This window comes from Pseudophryne corroboree, chromosome 2 (assembly GCF_028390025.1).
Source record: "Pseudophryne corroboree isolate aPseCor3 chromosome 2, aPseCor3.hap2, whole genome shotgun sequence".
NCBI lineage: Eukaryota > Metazoa > Chordata > Amphibia > Anura > Myobatrachidae > Pseudophryne > Pseudophryne corroboree.
The window spans coordinates 758,258,647-758,274,642 of record NC_086445.1 but is presented as its reverse complement, the minus strand read 5'-3'; the positions used below and the strand labels follow the sequence as shown (position 1 = coordinate 758,274,642).

The window sequence follows — 15,996 nt, the reverse complement described above, 5'->3', positions numbered from 1 at the left end:
TTATTTAGGGTTTGCACTTTTTGGGGGGAATATCATATCAATCTATCATAACATTATAACATTTTTGGGTGGTCCCTAGTCCAGCGCCTGAGATATCCCAATCTATCTTGCTGTATACCATGGAACTATTTGGGAAGTGCCTATTCTCTTGCGCTGCAGGTCAGATACTAAGTTTAAACAGTTTTAATACAAAATCTAGTGGCGCCAGTCAACAACACTACTTAACTAGCTAAATATGGAGCCAAGTTGTACATAGATTTTGATGCTGTAGCCAACTTTATAAAATAGGAGATGACAGATTATACAACTCTTTCAATAGTAAAAAGGATTTTTAATTAATCTCTAGAACTAAGGGGTCTATTCATGAAGCAGTGAAAGGTGTGGACAAGTGAGCCAGTCAGCTGCTACGTATAATTTAATACGAGTGCATTTTATAAAAGATACCTCAACACCGATTGGTTGCAATGGGCAACTTCTCAGCACTTTTCACTACTTCATGAATAGACCCCTAAATACCTCAATAGCATAGTGAACATTTTAAACTGAATATTTCATGTAAATTTTAAACTCATGCAAAAACATGAATTCCGTGTATAAGGCAAAACAGATTATACTGGCACTATATATTTGTTATTAAAAAAAGTAATTCAATGGCATAGACACATTTATGTTCACTCATTTCTAGAGTAACTAGAAGCAGCAAGAATATTGGTAGATCTTTTCTTTGCTGCAATGTGAGCAGATCACCATTTCTAGGAATTTATCAGATCTAACTTAAGCAGGTAGTCACTTGATCTATGTGTAGTTATTTATAATTAATACAATGAAATACTTTCAGTATGTGGTTTTCTTTACCTCTTCATCCCGAAGGCCCTCTTCCTCCATCACTTTTTCTAGTCTCCTCTGCCTAAAACCAGCAGAAAGACATTAGCATAAAAGTTACTGTGTAGGAACACAGACAAATAACTGATTCGGTCAGCATAGAGCAGGTCTGTTTTTTAATATTCTAAAGGGGGAATTCAACTGTTTAGACTGGTGCTGAGCCAGTGCTTAAGTGACCGGGAGCTATTCAATTGTTTTACACCTGAGCACATGTGCTGTGGGCACCTATTATTTCTACTTGCATCTTTCTGAGGTAGAGCAAAAATCCACCCAAAGTCAGCCATTTGGGCAGCGTACCCAGCAGTTAGCACAGGTTTAGTCACTTTCTGCAGCTAATCCTGATGCAGTTGGGATCAACATGTGCAATGAGAAATGGTTGCCCATGCCTAGTCTAAAACAATTGAATATCACCTGTCACTTTAGACGGGAGCTGTGGACACAAGAAAACAATTCATCAATGAGCCCACCAAAGGGTGAGCACACAGTTTGTGCACTCAGCACTCCATGTCCAGTATTCAGGCTGCTCACCATATCAGCATACAGTTAACATGCATGCACAAGACAACAGTGTTACAACTAGGGATCTACAAATACCAGTCTTGAGATCACTATGGTTATTAATATTTTACTCCTGATGGCTAGATTGTAGCCCCAGCTGCCCGTATAAGTGGTAGTGCAATAGGTAGTACCATACAGTGCATCCAGAAAGTATTCATAGCGCTTCACTTTTTCCACATTTTGTTATGTTACAGCCGAGTTCCAAACTGGAATAAATTCATTTTTCCCCCTCAAAATTCTACACACAATACCCCATAATGACAACTTGAAAAAAGGGTTTTTGAGATTTTTGCAAATTTATTACAAATAATATAACTAAGAAATCCCATGTACATAAGTATTCCCAGCCTTTGCTCAATACTTTGTTGATGCACCTTTGACAGCAATTACAGCCTCAAGTCTTTTTGAATATGATGCCACAAGCTTGTCACACCTATCTTTGGGCATTTTCGCCCATTCCTCTTTGCAGCACCTCTCAAGCTCCACTTCATATCTCTCCAGAGATGTTCAATCGTATTCAAGTCTGGGCTCTGGCTGGGCCACTCAAGGACATTCACAGAGTTAACATAGTAACAGTTTTTGAATAAAAAAAATAAAAAAAAAATAAGACAAATTGTCCATCACGCTCAACCTGCTAGTCTTAAAAATATTACAGTAGGATCAGTAATTTTAACTTTGGTGAATGTTTAACAGTTATGTTGATTCTTCATTTGTTTCTAATGTACTTATTTTTTTATTATTTTATTTTATTACTATAGTGCGTGATTTACCCACCATAACCCCACATATCCTTAGCCATTAGGAATTTATCTAGCCCTTTCTTAAAAGTAATGACCGAGTCCGCCATTACTACTGTCTTCAGTTGTCCTGAAGCCACTCCTTCGATATCTTGGCTATGTGCTTAGGGTCATTGTCTTGCTGAAAGATGAACCGTCGCTCCAGTCTGAGGTCAAGAGCGCTCTGGAGCAGGTTTTCATCCAGGATGTCTCTGTACATTGCTGCATTCATCTTTCCCTCTATCCTGACTAGTCTCCCAATTCCTGCCTCTGAAAAACATCCCCACAGCATGATGCTGCCACCACCATGCTTCACTGTAGGGATGGCACTGGCCTGGTTATGAGCAATGCCTGGTTTCCTCCAAACATGATGCCTGGCATTCACACCAAAGAGTTCAATCTTTGTCTCATCAGACCAGAGAGATTCTCATGGTCTGAGAGTCCTTCAGGTGAATTTTGGCATATTCCAGGTGGGCTGACATGAACTTTTTACTAAAGAGTGGCTTCCGTCTGGCCACTCTACCACACAGGCCTGATTGGTGAATTGCTGCAGAGATAGTTGTACTTCTGGAAGGTTCTCCTCTCTCCACAGAGGAAATCTGTAGCTCTGACAGAGTGACCATTGGGTTCTTGGTCACCTCCCTGACTAGAGACCGATCGCTCAGTTTAGACGGCCGGCCAGCTCTAGGGAAAGTCTTGGTGGTTCCGAACCTCTTCCAATTACGGATGATGGAGGCCACTGTGCTCATTGGGACCTTCAAAGCAGCAGATATTTTTCTGTACCCTTCCCCAGATTTGTGCCTCGAGACATTTCTGTCTCAGGGGACTACAGACAATTCCTTTGACTTCATGCTTGGTGGTTTGTGCTCAGACATGCACTGTCAAGTGTGGGATCTCATATAGACAGGTGTGTGCCTTTCCAAATCACGTCCAATCAACTGAATTTACTGCAGATGAACTCCAATTAAGCTGTAGGAATATCAAGCATGATCAGTGGGAACAGGATGCACCCGAGCTCAATTTTGAGCTTTATGGCAAAGGCTGTAATACTTATGTACATGCGATTTCTTAGTTTTGTATTTTTAATAAATTAGCAAAAAAAAAAAAAAAAAAAAAAAAAAATCGGAAAAAAAAAAAAAATTCACGTTGTCATTATGGGGTAGTGTGTGTAGAATTTGGAGGGAAAAATGAATTTATTCCATTTTGGAATAAGGCTGTAACATAACAAAATGTGGAAAAAGGGAAGCGCTGTGAATACTTTCCGGATGTACTGTATAGGGTTGGGTACGAAATCCTGGCAGTCACAATCTCAATGATCTGGATGTCAATGGCGGCATCCTGACAAATCCCGCTAAGTGTTTTAACTCTATCGCACCCCTCCTGCTACCTAACCCTAACTATCCCATCCAGCAGATTAACCCTAACATCCCCCATTCCCTCAGGCTAACCACAACCCTCTTCCCCAGTGCTTATCAATAGCACTTACAGTCAGGATTCTTAGTTTGCTTCGAACATGTGCATGTGCCCCATTCGCATGAATGGGAGAGGCAACATACACAGCCCAGCACGGCTAGGCAACGGGAGAGCCCATACACAGCAGATAGATTGTGCAACAATCATACAATTTTCAAAATTCACTTTATGTAGTACTGTATACACAAATATTTCTACCACCAAAATAAATATTAGGTTAGGAAAATAAATGTAAAACAGACTAGCGTGTACTATGTTTATTACAAGGGCACCGCACCCTTGCCCAATTTAAAAATTACAAAATACGCCATGCCCTAATTGTGGCATCCTGCTAAAACAACCTGCAGGCCACAGTGTCTAACCCTGATGCGCCAGACACACTGGGCGATAAAAATGAAAGACATGAACGATCTCGTTCATTAATGTTAAGATACCGTTCATATCGTTCAGTGTGCAGGCACCAGCGATGAACGATGCGCGGCCCCGTGCTCGGTCATCGCTGGTGCATGCAGGCCAATATGGACGAGATTGTCCGTATTTGCCTGCACTGCTTTGGAGCCAGGTGACGGGTGGAGTGAAGAACCTTCACTCCCCCCCCCCCCCCCCCCCCCCCCCCCGCCGCCATGTCACCAGTCGGCTGTATCCGCCGTCAGGCAGCTCGGCGGCGGATCGCAAGTGTGTAGGGCCCTTAACTTCCCGGGTGGCGCCTAAACCTACCCCACCCCTCCCTGCACCCTAAACCTAACTGTCTCCCTGCCCCACTGCCTAATCCTATCCCCCACTCCACACCCTTAAGCACCCGAACCCCTTAGCACCCCATCCCCAGCGTAGTACTTACCCGGTCTGCTGCCTGTACAATCGGGATCCTGACTGTCGGGATTCTGGCGCCAGTATCTTGTGCGCTGGGATCCCAACCGTTGTGATGTTAACCACATCTCCTTTTGTACATATGACCATAGACATTTAAGAGCTTACATAATGCAAGATATCAAAGACAGATTAAACTGATAATACCTAGCACAAAGATTCCCAAACAGTCCTCAAGGTTCCCCAACGGTCCAGGTTTTAAAGATACCCATAGCACAGCACAGATGGTTAAGTCAAATTGGATGAGGTACTAATTAAGTCACCTGTGGTCAAGCATTGATATACTTAAAACCTGGACTGTTAGGGTGACATAAGGTAGCGTTTGTGAACCTCTGATCTAGCATACTATTCACTTCATGCTTACACCATACTTAAATTCCCCCAATACCTGAGTTCCCGTTCCTCGTGCTGTGTGATGAGGTTACTGTAGAAATTTTCTAGTGTCATCTTCGTCATAGTGACCCTCTCCTTCGTGTGGTTACTCATGGGGAAACAAGGGGTCTGCTCAGTCATTGCCATGCCTATTAATGAAGAAATATCTAGTCAATACGGTTGGACTTTTAACAAATATCTAGGCACTTTCATGTTATGTAAGTAATGCAGAGGGGATGAAAACGCTAACTTTAAGCTACAGCACATAATGCTGACTGAGAAAAAAGGCAATCAATTCCGGAAAAAATGTTTTAAAGGACTTAAAGATGATGACAATTCAATATTTCATCCTGCCCTTACATTTGTATTGACTTCTGCAAAAACTTTTGGCTGGGTTTTTCAAAAAGAAATGAAAACTTCCAAAAATAGATAACACTTTGAGAACAAGCCAAATACAACAAGAATTCAACAGAGCACCCAAGGACCAGGAACACAACAGAGCATACGTGGATCTCATTACAAGGGCCCATCAGTAAGAAATAACCAAACAGCTCTTGCAAATGCAAACTTTTCATCTGTAAACCATGCTCTCAAGAGTAATAAAGGAAATCAACAACTTTAAAATATGCACGGAGTCCAAATTATGCACCTGAAGGAACCAGGAGAAAAAGGCTAAACAGAGTGCCAAGGAAGAGATTGCTGAATGCACAGAGCAAGCACCTCCCCCAGCAAACTACAGTACTCATTAGTCATAGCCATTCATACCGCACAAATAACCCGGCGAAAGGGGTAGGAGAGTCTCCAATGCCGGATCCCACCCGGGAAGGACCCGTTTCCAATTCCAGAATGGGATCCTGCATTGAAGATGTGAAAGGGGTATAACCCGGGTTATTGCCGGGTCAACCTGGGTTGAGGTGCAGTGTGAAAGCGCCAAAGTGAAGTAACCTGGGTCGAGCAATCCTGCATTTCATCCCGAGATTAAAGCAGGGTTATACACAGGTCTGACCCGGGTCGTAGTGCAGTGTGAAAGCGTCCAACTCGGGAATAACCTGACTTGAAGTGCAGTGTGAAAGGGATTCTGACCCAGGACGACGTCAGGTTGGACCAGTGTTCAAATTCCCGTGTCGGACCCAGGTTTGCAATGTGAAAGGGGTATCAATGACATCAATATGCAACAAGAACTGTTTATGCTCGATTTTTAAAAATGTCTGTATTGATTTATGCATAACATAAGATGGAAATTATAATTTTGCAATGAATGTAATTCCACTGATCCCATCATTAAAAAGGAAAAAGAAAAAAAAAATAGATAGACCTTAAGGATATTGTTAAATAAACAAAGCAACATTATTGAACATTCAGTTGTGAATGAACAGTTGAAAAACTGTCTGAATTGTTTTCAAACCTGTCTGATAAATGAGACCATCTTTCTGGCAACTTCCAACTGTGAATGAATATAGCCTTCATGTATATGGAGGCTCTGCGATTCTCAAGCCGTTATTCCTGCCCTCTTCCCTGTCAGAAGTGTATGGACAGAGAGGGTCATTCCGAGTTGTTCGCTAGCTGAAAATGTTCGCTGCGCAGCAATGATGCAAAAAAAAAATGGAACTTCTGCGCATGCGGCGCAATGCGCACGCGCAACGTACTTTCACAAAGGCCGATGTAGTTTCACACGAGGTCTAGCAATGCATTTCAGTTGCACTGGCTGCCGCAGAGTGATTGACATGAAGTGGGCGTTTCTGGGTGTCAACTGACCGTTTTCAGGGAGTGTTCGGAAAAATTCAGGCGTGTCAGGAAAAACGCAGGCATGGCTGGGTGAACGCAGGGCGTGTTTGTGACGTCAAATCCAGAACTGAATGGTCTGAAGTGATCGCAAGCGCTGAGTAGGTCTGAAGCTACTCTGAAACTGCACAAAATTATTTTGTAGCCGCTCTGCGATCCTTTCGTTCGCACTTCTGCTAAGCTAAAATACACTCCCAGTGGGAGGCGGCATAGCGTTTGCACGGCTGCTAAAAACTGCTAGCGAGCGATCAACTCGGAATTACCCCCAGAGTACTAAAAGGTTTACTAAAAAGTCCATTTGAACAGATATGGCAAATAGCTATTTTTTAAGGTGCACTTGGAAAATAAATAAAATATATAACTTTATAAATATGCATTTTTGACTGCATATCTAATAAAAAAAAGTTATAGATTTTCTGCATTTTTCAAGTGCACCCTAAAAACAAAGTTCTCTTTTGCTCTTTTTTTCTACAACTATTTGAATTTATGTTTTACGCTAGAGGTACCACCCCTCAAGCAGATGACAAGTAGGAACTTTTTCTCAGTGAAACTTAAAATTATAGGGGGTTAGGGATATAATACTACCTTCAATAATTTGGATAAATCATATTTATGTCTCTTGCAGGAGGCCAGTCAATCTTTACAAAAAGCCCATTTGTAAAGGAAGTAACGCAATACTAGAACTTTAAAGTTAAGATGGCCGATTTTTTTCACAGTATGAAACTAAAAATATTGACTTTTTTTGTAGACTTCCAATTTGTATCAAAACTTGATGCATACACTGATTTGCATAAACCATAAAACAATTGTGCCTATTAGAAGGTTGTATGAATCTTTGTATGCAAAGAGGGGGAATTCAATTGTTTTGGGAGCAGCACTCATTAATGCGTGCCCAACAGAGGAATTCAGTTGTTTTTGGGCACCCCATTATCGTGCCCAAACAGGCTGGGGATATCTGCGTAAAGCGGCTATACAGTACCTGTTTAAAGTCCTGATTAGGGCGCCAAACTAAACTTATCACACATTTCTGCTCGCCAATTCAGGAGGGTACAAGAAGAAATGTGCCCACACACGGCACTTGTGCCAAATGGAGCAACAACTGAAATGCTGCATTACTCAGAGTTGCGTAAACAAGTGAATTCCCCCCGGAGATAGCTATGACCTACTCACACTTGATGGTCTCAAAGTGGCTTACCCATCTAAGTACTGGTTGGGGTGATCCTGTGAGGGGACATGCTGCACTCGAGTTCTGGATACCGGTTTTGGTATTTCGACCGCCGGGAACCCGACAGTCGAGATTTCATACCGAGTCCCTCCTTAGGGCCTTTTTGATGGTCACTTGTCTAGGCATTTGTTTTTGTACTCCACCCAGCACAGGTCCGACTTACCGGGTATGCTGGCGATAGACAGCAGAGGGCGCCGTGAACAACAGAAATGCTCACTGCATGTAGATGCTCCCGCCGGCTAGAGGATCCTGCTGCCCCCTCTGCTCTGACCCTGGAAGGGAAGGGTGCACAATGGACTGCTACAATAGTTTCCTGTAATAGTGCTTTGCCTGCACCTTACCTCCCTCGGTCCACCCTCTCTGCGGACAAATCTCTGTGCACATACACAAACCATAAGTTATTGCACACAACGCATTCAATGCAAATTTAAAGAATTTTGCACATCTGCCCTATTTTGAGTTGTACAGAACTTGGATGAGCTGTTTTTGCACAAAATTGGTTATTTCAGGGCAGCAACAATTCAAGCCCATGGAACGGGTGGTCTTCAGTTTGCCGGCTGTCGGGATCCCAGCGCACAGTATACCGGCGCTGGAATCCCAACAGCCGGCATACAGACACTTTTTCTCCCTCTTAGGGGTCCACGACACCCCTGGAAGGAGAATAAATAGCGTGGTGCACGGCCACCGTGCCCGCAGCGTGGCGAGCGCAGCGAGCCCACGAGGTGCTCATTTGCGCTCGCCACGCTGTTGGTATGCCGGTCAGGATCCCGGCGCCGGTATGCTGGTCGCCGGGAGCCCGGCCGCCGGCATACCATGCTACACCTCCATGGAACCACTCCGTCTTGCAGGTGTATCATGTGATTCACGCATATGGGGAATGGAAGCCTGTTTCTGCCAGATCATCTAGCAAGGGGCTGGTGCAAGTGCCAAAACCAACGATAACTGTTGCAGCGGCTGGCACAAAATCAGTGGGCAGCACTGGTCTCCGCTTACAGACGCACGATCCCCCACTTTAGCACTACAAACTCTCACACTAGAATAAGGTAGTAAAATAAGAATTTACTTACCGATAATTCTATTTCTCGTAGTCCGTAGTGGATGCTGGGAACTCCGTAAGGACCATGGGGAATAGCGGCTCCGCAGGAGACTGGGCACAAAAGTAAAAGCTTTAGGACTACCTGGTGTGCACTGGCTCCTCCCCCTATGACCCTCCTCCAAGCCTCAGTTAGGATACTGTGCCCGGACGAGCGTACACAATAAGGAAGGATTTTGAATCCCGGGTAAGACTCATACCAGCCACACCAAATAACTTGTGATCTGAACCCAGTTAACAGCATGATAACAGAGGAGCCTCTGAAAAGATGGCTCACAACAATAATAACCCGATTTTTGTAACAATAACTATGTACAAGTATTGCAGACAATCCGCACTTGGGATGGGCGCCCAGCATCCACTACGGACTACGAGAAATAGAATTATCGGTAAGTAAATTCTTATTTTCTCTGACGTCCTAGTGGATGCTGGGAACTCCGTAAGGACCATGGGGATTATACCAAAGCTCCCAAACGGGCGGGAGAGTGCGGATGACTCTGCAGCACCGAATGAGAGAACTCCAGGTCCTCCTCAGCCAGGGTATCAAATTTGTAGAATTTAGCAAACGTGTTTGCCCCTGACCAAGTAGCTGCTCGGCAAAGTTGTAAAGCCGAGACCCCTCGGGCAGCCGCACAAGATGAGCCCACCTTCCTTGTGGAATGGGCTTTTACAGATTTTGGCTGTGGCAGGCCTGCCACAGAATGTGCAAGCTGAATTGTGCTACAAATCCAACGAGCAATAGTCTGCTTAGAAGCAGGAGCACCCAGCTTGTTGGGTGCATACAGGATAAACAGCGAGTCAGATTTTCTGACTCCAGCCGTCCTGGAAACATATATTTTCAGGGCCCCGACTACGTCCAGCAACTTGGAGTCCTCCAAGTCCCTAGTAGCCGCAGGTACCACAATAGGCTGGTTCAAGTGAAACGCTGAAACCACCTTAGGGAGAAATTGAGGACGAGTCCTCAATTCTGCCCTGTCCGTATGAAAAATTAGGTAAGGGCTTTTATAGGATAAAGCCGCCAATTCAGAGACACGCCTGGCTGAAGCCAGGGCTAACAGCATTACCACTTTCCATGTGAGATATTTTAAGTCCACAGTGGAGAGTGGTTCAAACCAATGTGATTTTAGGAACCCCAAAACTACATTGAGATCCCAAGGTGCCACTGGAGGCACAAAAGGAGGCTGTATATGCAGCACCCCCTTGACAAACGTCTGAACTTCAGGAACTGAAGCCAGTTCTTTCTGGAAGAAAATCGACAGGGCCGAAATTTGAACCTTAATGGACCCTAATTTTAGGCCCATAGACAGTCCTGTTTGCAGGAAATGCAGGAAACGACCCAGTTGAAATTCCTCTGTAGGGGCCTTCCTGGCCTCGCACCACGCAACATATTTACGCCAAATACGGTGATAATGTTGTACGGTTACATCCTTCCTGGCTTTGATCAGGGTAGGGATGACTTCATCCGGAATGCCTTTTTCCTTCAGGATCCGGTGTTCAACCGCCATGCCGTCAAACGCAGCCGCGGTAAGTCTTGGAACAGACAGGGTCCCTGCTGGAGCAGGTCCTTTCTTAGAGGTAGAGGCCACGGGTCCTCTGTGAGCATCTCTTGAAGTTCCGGGTACCAAGTCCTTCTTGGCCAATCCGGAGCCACGAGTATAGTCCTTACTCCTCTCCTTCTTATGATTCTCAGTACCTTGGGTATGAGAGGCAGAGGAGGGAACACATACACTGACTGGTACACCCACGGTGTTACCAGAGCGTCCACAGCTATTGCCTGAGGGTCCCTTGACCAGGCGCAATACCCGTCTAGTTTTTTGTTGAGGCGGGACGCCATCATGTCCACCTTTGGTTTTTCCCAACAGTTCACAATCATGTGGAAGACTTCTGGGTGAAGTCCCCACTCCCCCGGGTGGAGGTCGTGTCTGCTGAGGAAGTCTGCTTCCCAGTTGTCCACTCCCGGAATGAACACTGCTGACAGTGCTATCACATGATTTTCCGCCCAGCGAAGAATCCTTGCAACTTCTGTCATTGCCCTCCTGCTTCTTGTGCCGCCCTGTCTGTTTACGTGGGCGACTGCCGTGATTTTGTCTGACTGAATCAGCACCGGCTGACCTTGAAGCAGAGGTCTTGCTAGGCTTAGAGCATTGTAGATGGCCCTTAGCTCCAGGATATTTATGTGAAGTGATGTCTCCAGGCTTGACCACAAGCCCTGGAAATTTCTTCCCTGTGTGACTGCTCCCCAGCCTCTCAGGCTGGCATCCGTGGTCACCAGGACCCAGTCCTGAATGCCGAATCTGCGGCCCTCTAGAAGATGAGCACTCGGCAACCACCACAGGAGAGACACCCTTGTCCTTGGTGACAAGATTATCCGCTGATGCATCTGAAGATGCGACCCGGACCATTTGTCTAGCAGATCCCACTGGAAGGTTCTTGCGTGGAATCTGCCGAATGGGATTGCTTCGTAAGAAGCCACCATCTTTCCCAGGACCCTTGTGCATTGATGCACTGAGACTTGGCCTGGTTTTAGGAGATTTCTGACTAGTTCGGATAACTCCCTGGCTTTCTCTTCCGGGAGAAACACCTTTTTCTGGACTGTGTCCAGAATCATCCCTAGAAATAGAAGTCGTGTCGTCGGGATCAGCTGCGATTTTGGAATATTGAGAATCCAACCGTGCTGGCGCAGCACTATCTGAGATAGGGCTACTCCGACTTCCAACTGTTCCCTGGATCTTGCCCTTATCAGGAGATCGTCCAAGTAAGGGATAACTAAAACTCCCTTCTTTCGAAGGAGTATCATCATTTCGGCAATTACCTTGGTAAAGACCCGGGGTGCCGTGGACAATCCAAACGGCAGCGTTTGAAACTGATAGTGACAGTTCTGTACCACAAACCTGAGGTACCCTTGGTGAGAAGGGTAAATTGGGACATGTAGGTAAGCATCTTTGATGTCCAGAGACACCATATAGTCCCCTTCTTCCAGGTTTGCAATCACTGCTCTGAGTGACTCCATCTTAAATTTGAACCTTTGTATGTAAGTGTTCAAGGATTTTAGGTTTAAAATTGGTCTCACCGAGCCGTCCGGCTTCGGTACCACAAATAGTGTGGAATAGTACCCCTTTCCCTGTTGTAGGAGGGGTACCTTGATTATCACCTGCTGGGAATACAGCTTGTGAATGGCTTCCAATACTGCCTCCCTGTCTGAGGGAGACGTCGGTAAAGCAGACTTTAGAAAACGGCGAGGGGGAGACGTCTCGAATTCCAATTTGTACCCCTGAGATACCACCTGAAGGATCCAGGGGTCCACTTGCGAGTGGGCCCACTGCGCACTGAACTTCTTGAGACGGGCCCCCACCGTGCCTGAGTCCCCTTGTAAAGCCCCAGCGTCATGCTGAGGACTTTGCGGAGGCGGGAGAGGGCTTTTGTTCCTGGGAACTGGCTGTTTGTTGCAGCCTTTTTCCTCTCCCTCTGCCACGGGGCAGAAATGAGGCGCCTTTTGCCCGCTTGCCCTTATGGGGCCGAAAGGACTGCGCCTGATAATACGGCGTCTTCTTAGGTTGAGAAGCTACCTGGGGTAAAAATGTGGATTTTCCAGCAGTTGCCGTGGCTACCAGGTCTGATAGACCTACCCCAAATAACTCCTCCCCCTTATAAGGCAATACTTCCATGTGCCTTTTAGAATCCGCATCACCTGACCACTGCCGCGTCCATAAACCTCTTCTTGCAGAAATGGACAGCGCGCTAACTCTTGATGCCAGTCGGCAAATATCCCTCTGTGCATCACGCATATATAGAAATGCATCCTTCAAATGCTCTATAGTCAGTAATATACTGTCCCTATCTAGGGTATCAATATTTTCAGTCAGGGAATCCGACCACGCCAGGCCCGCACTGCACATCCAGGCTGAGGCGATTGCTGGTCGCAGTATAACACCCGTGTGAGAGTATATACATTTTAGGATATTCTCCAGCTTTCTATCGGCAGGTTCCTTAAGGGCGGCCGTATCAGGAGAGGGTAGTGCTACCTGTTTAGACAAACGTGTGAGCGCTTTATCCACCCTAGGGGGTGTTTCCCAACGTGCCCTATCCTCTGGCGGGAAAGGGTACGATGCTAATAACCTTTTAGGAATTATCAGTTTTTTATCGGGGGAAACCTACGCCTCATCACACACTTCATTTAATTCCTCGGATACAGGAAAAACTACAGGCAGTTTTTTCTCACCAAACATAATACCCTTTTTAGTGGTACTTGTATTATCAGAGATATGCAATACATTTTTCATTGCTTCAATCATGTAACGTGTGGCCCTAGTGGAAGTCACGTTTGTCTCCTCATCATCGACACTGGAGTCAGTATCCGTGTCTGTCATTTGAGGTAACGGGCGTTTTAAAGCCCCTGATGGCGTTTGAGACCCCTGGACAGGCACAAGCTGAGTAGCCGGCTGTCTCATGTCGTCAACTGTCTGTCGTAAAGAGCTGACACTGTCATGCAATTCCTTCCATAAGCTCATCCACTCAGGTGTCGACTCCCTAGGGGGTGACAACTGTATAATAGGCAATTGCTCCGCCTCCATCTCATTTTCCTCCTCAAACATGTCGACACAATCGTACCGACACACCGCACACACACAGGGAATGCTCCGATAGAGGACAGGACCCCACTAGCCCTTTGGGGAGACAGAGTGAGAGCATGCCAGCACACACCAGAGCGCTATATATAGACAGGAATACCACTATAAAATGTGCTTTTCCTTTATAGCTGCTGTTAGTATCAAAACTGCGCCAAATTAGTGCCCCCCTCTCTTTTTTACCCTTTTCTGTAGTGCAGGACTGCAGGGGAGAGTCAGGGAGACGTCCTTCCAGCGGAGCTGTGATGGAAAATGGCGCCCGTGTGCTGAGGAGATAGGCTCCGCCCCCTTCTCGGCGGCCTTTTCTCCCGCTTTTTTGGTGAGTTCTGGCAGGGGTTAAAATACATCCATATAGCCCTGGGGGTTATATGTGGTGTATTTATGCCAGCCAAGGTGTTTACATTGCTGCTCAGGGCGCCCCCCCCTAGCGCCCTGCACCCTCAGTGACCGAAGTGTGAAGTGTGCCTGAGTAACAATGGCGCACAGCTGCAGTGCTGTGCGCTACCTTGTTGAAGACAGATGTCTTCTGCCGCCGATTCCGGACCTCTTCTTGCTTCTGGCTCTGTAAGGGGGCCGGCGGCGCGGCTCTGGGACCGAGCTCCGAGGCTGGGCCTGTGTTCGGTCCCTCTGGAGCTAATGGTGTCCAGTAGCCTAAGAAGCCCAATCCACTCTGCACGCAGGTGAGTTCGCTTCTTCTCCCCTTAGTCCCTCGATGCAGTGAGCCTGTTGCCAGCAGGTCTCACTGAAAATAAAAAACCTAAAACTAAACTTTCACTAAGAAGCTCAGGAGAGCCCCTAGTGTGCACCCTTCTCGTTCGGGCACAAAAATCTAACTGAGGCTTGGAGGAGGGTCAAAGGGGGAGGAGCCAGTGCACACCAGGTAGTCCTAAAGCTTTTACTTTTGTGCCCAGTCTCCTGCGGAGCCGCTATTCCCCATGGTCCTTACGGAGTTCCCAGCATCCACTAGGACGTCAGAGAAATATATTTTGCAGCTGCCCACATAAAGGGCCACTAAACACACAACTCTGAATTAACCCCTAAAGGTGGGTACACACTAGCCGATGCAGGAATGCCGGCGATGAGCTACTATATCGATCAACGATACAGCGTTCAATGAAATAGCGCATACACACTGAGCGTTATTGTTCAACGATAACGATCAGTGACGTCACCGCCGGCATTCCCGGACATGCAGCTCAGCTCCACATTGACGGGTTAGCTGCATGGCAAATCAATATCGGTGATTGCTGAACGTCATGCAGGAGCGCGCTCATCAATACTGCCACCATACGCAATGGACAATATAAACGACGACATTTATGTTGATATTGTTTATTTTTTAGGCTGAAATCGCCTAGTGTGTATCCCCTTAAGTGTATTATGTATTTATAAACATACTCAGCACTAGAGAGAAAAAAACAAATAGCATGTCCTGCTTGAATAACTTCTAGACCCCACACATCAGTCCTACTGCGTGAAACACAGCAAGCAAACTAAACTATAGCCCTAACAAAGTGTTTAATGACTTTAAGATCTCCCCGTGTGTGTTTTTCCCCCCGGAAATAAAAATAAACATCGCCAGTAAACAGGCAGCGATGGGAGATGATAGGGCCTCACACTAGGCACCAGCAACCTGCACGGGCTCCCCTCCCAGACGGCGTGATAGTTCGGCCCACGCAGCAGGTTAATGTGGTTGCAGAAGAAACCACAACACGGAAGAGGGTCAATTTGTAACATAAAAGGAATGAGAAACGTTCCAAACGTGCGCTCTAAGGCAGGAAAGCTCGCTCACCTTCCCTCCGTGTCCTCCGTCTGTGCGCGGCACGGGGAACCCTCCGGTCCCCTCGCAACAAACGAATAGAAAATAAAGACTACAATATCCGTTCCGCAAACACCGACCGAAACCTCACAGAAGTTTACTGTCCACCACAGCTGCCACTGGAGTTTGCAACTGCTACGCTGTGACGTCACGACGTGACACTTCGCGCCAGGAGGTTAAAGCTCTCTGAGGCCATTCTTACTAAGGGCAAAAGGAAGTGTCATCATTGCGGTGCTTGATAGGTACTCTGGCGGCCAGTTTCAGAACGCACGTTGCAAGGGATAACGGGGGTCATTCCGAGTTGATCGTAGCTGTGCTAAAGTTAGCACAGCTACGATCATCTTCCCTGACATGCGGGGGGGGGGGTTGGGCAGTACCAGGGGCACATAACACCTCGGGCTTCAGGCTGCTTCTGACCTTCAGCCAGACCAAGCTTCATACGTGCTCAATGCCAGTGTACAGAACCAACCATCCAGGATCGGTTCTACACCTTGTGGCGCCCAGTGCGAAAGTTTCCACTGGCG

The 15,996-nt window shown here is 46.4% G+C and overlaps 1 protein-coding gene across 2 annotated transcripts in view; it reads right to left on the bottom strand.

Annotated features, from left to right (window-relative positions):
- The window catches only part of LOC135047464 (serine/threonine-protein kinase 38), a 249,986-nt gene extending 234,335 nt beyond the window's left edge, over positions 1-15,651 (bottom strand). The window contains exons 1-3 of one of the 2 annotated variants that reach the window (XM_063955453.1): positions 15,446-15,651; positions 4,945-5,077; positions 856-907 (exon numbers count right to left, since the gene is read on the bottom strand). In XM_063955453.1, coding sequence (XP_063811523.1) covers positions 856-907; positions 4,945-5,075 — 183 coding nt within the window. In that variant the 5' untranslated portion in view covers positions 5,076-5,077; positions 15,446-15,651. The remainder of the gene's footprint in view (positions 1-855; positions 908-4,944; positions 5,078-15,445) is intronic. The other variant, XM_063955454.1, reaches the window with a different exon arrangement.
- Positions 15,652-15,996: the final 345 nt, after the last annotated feature.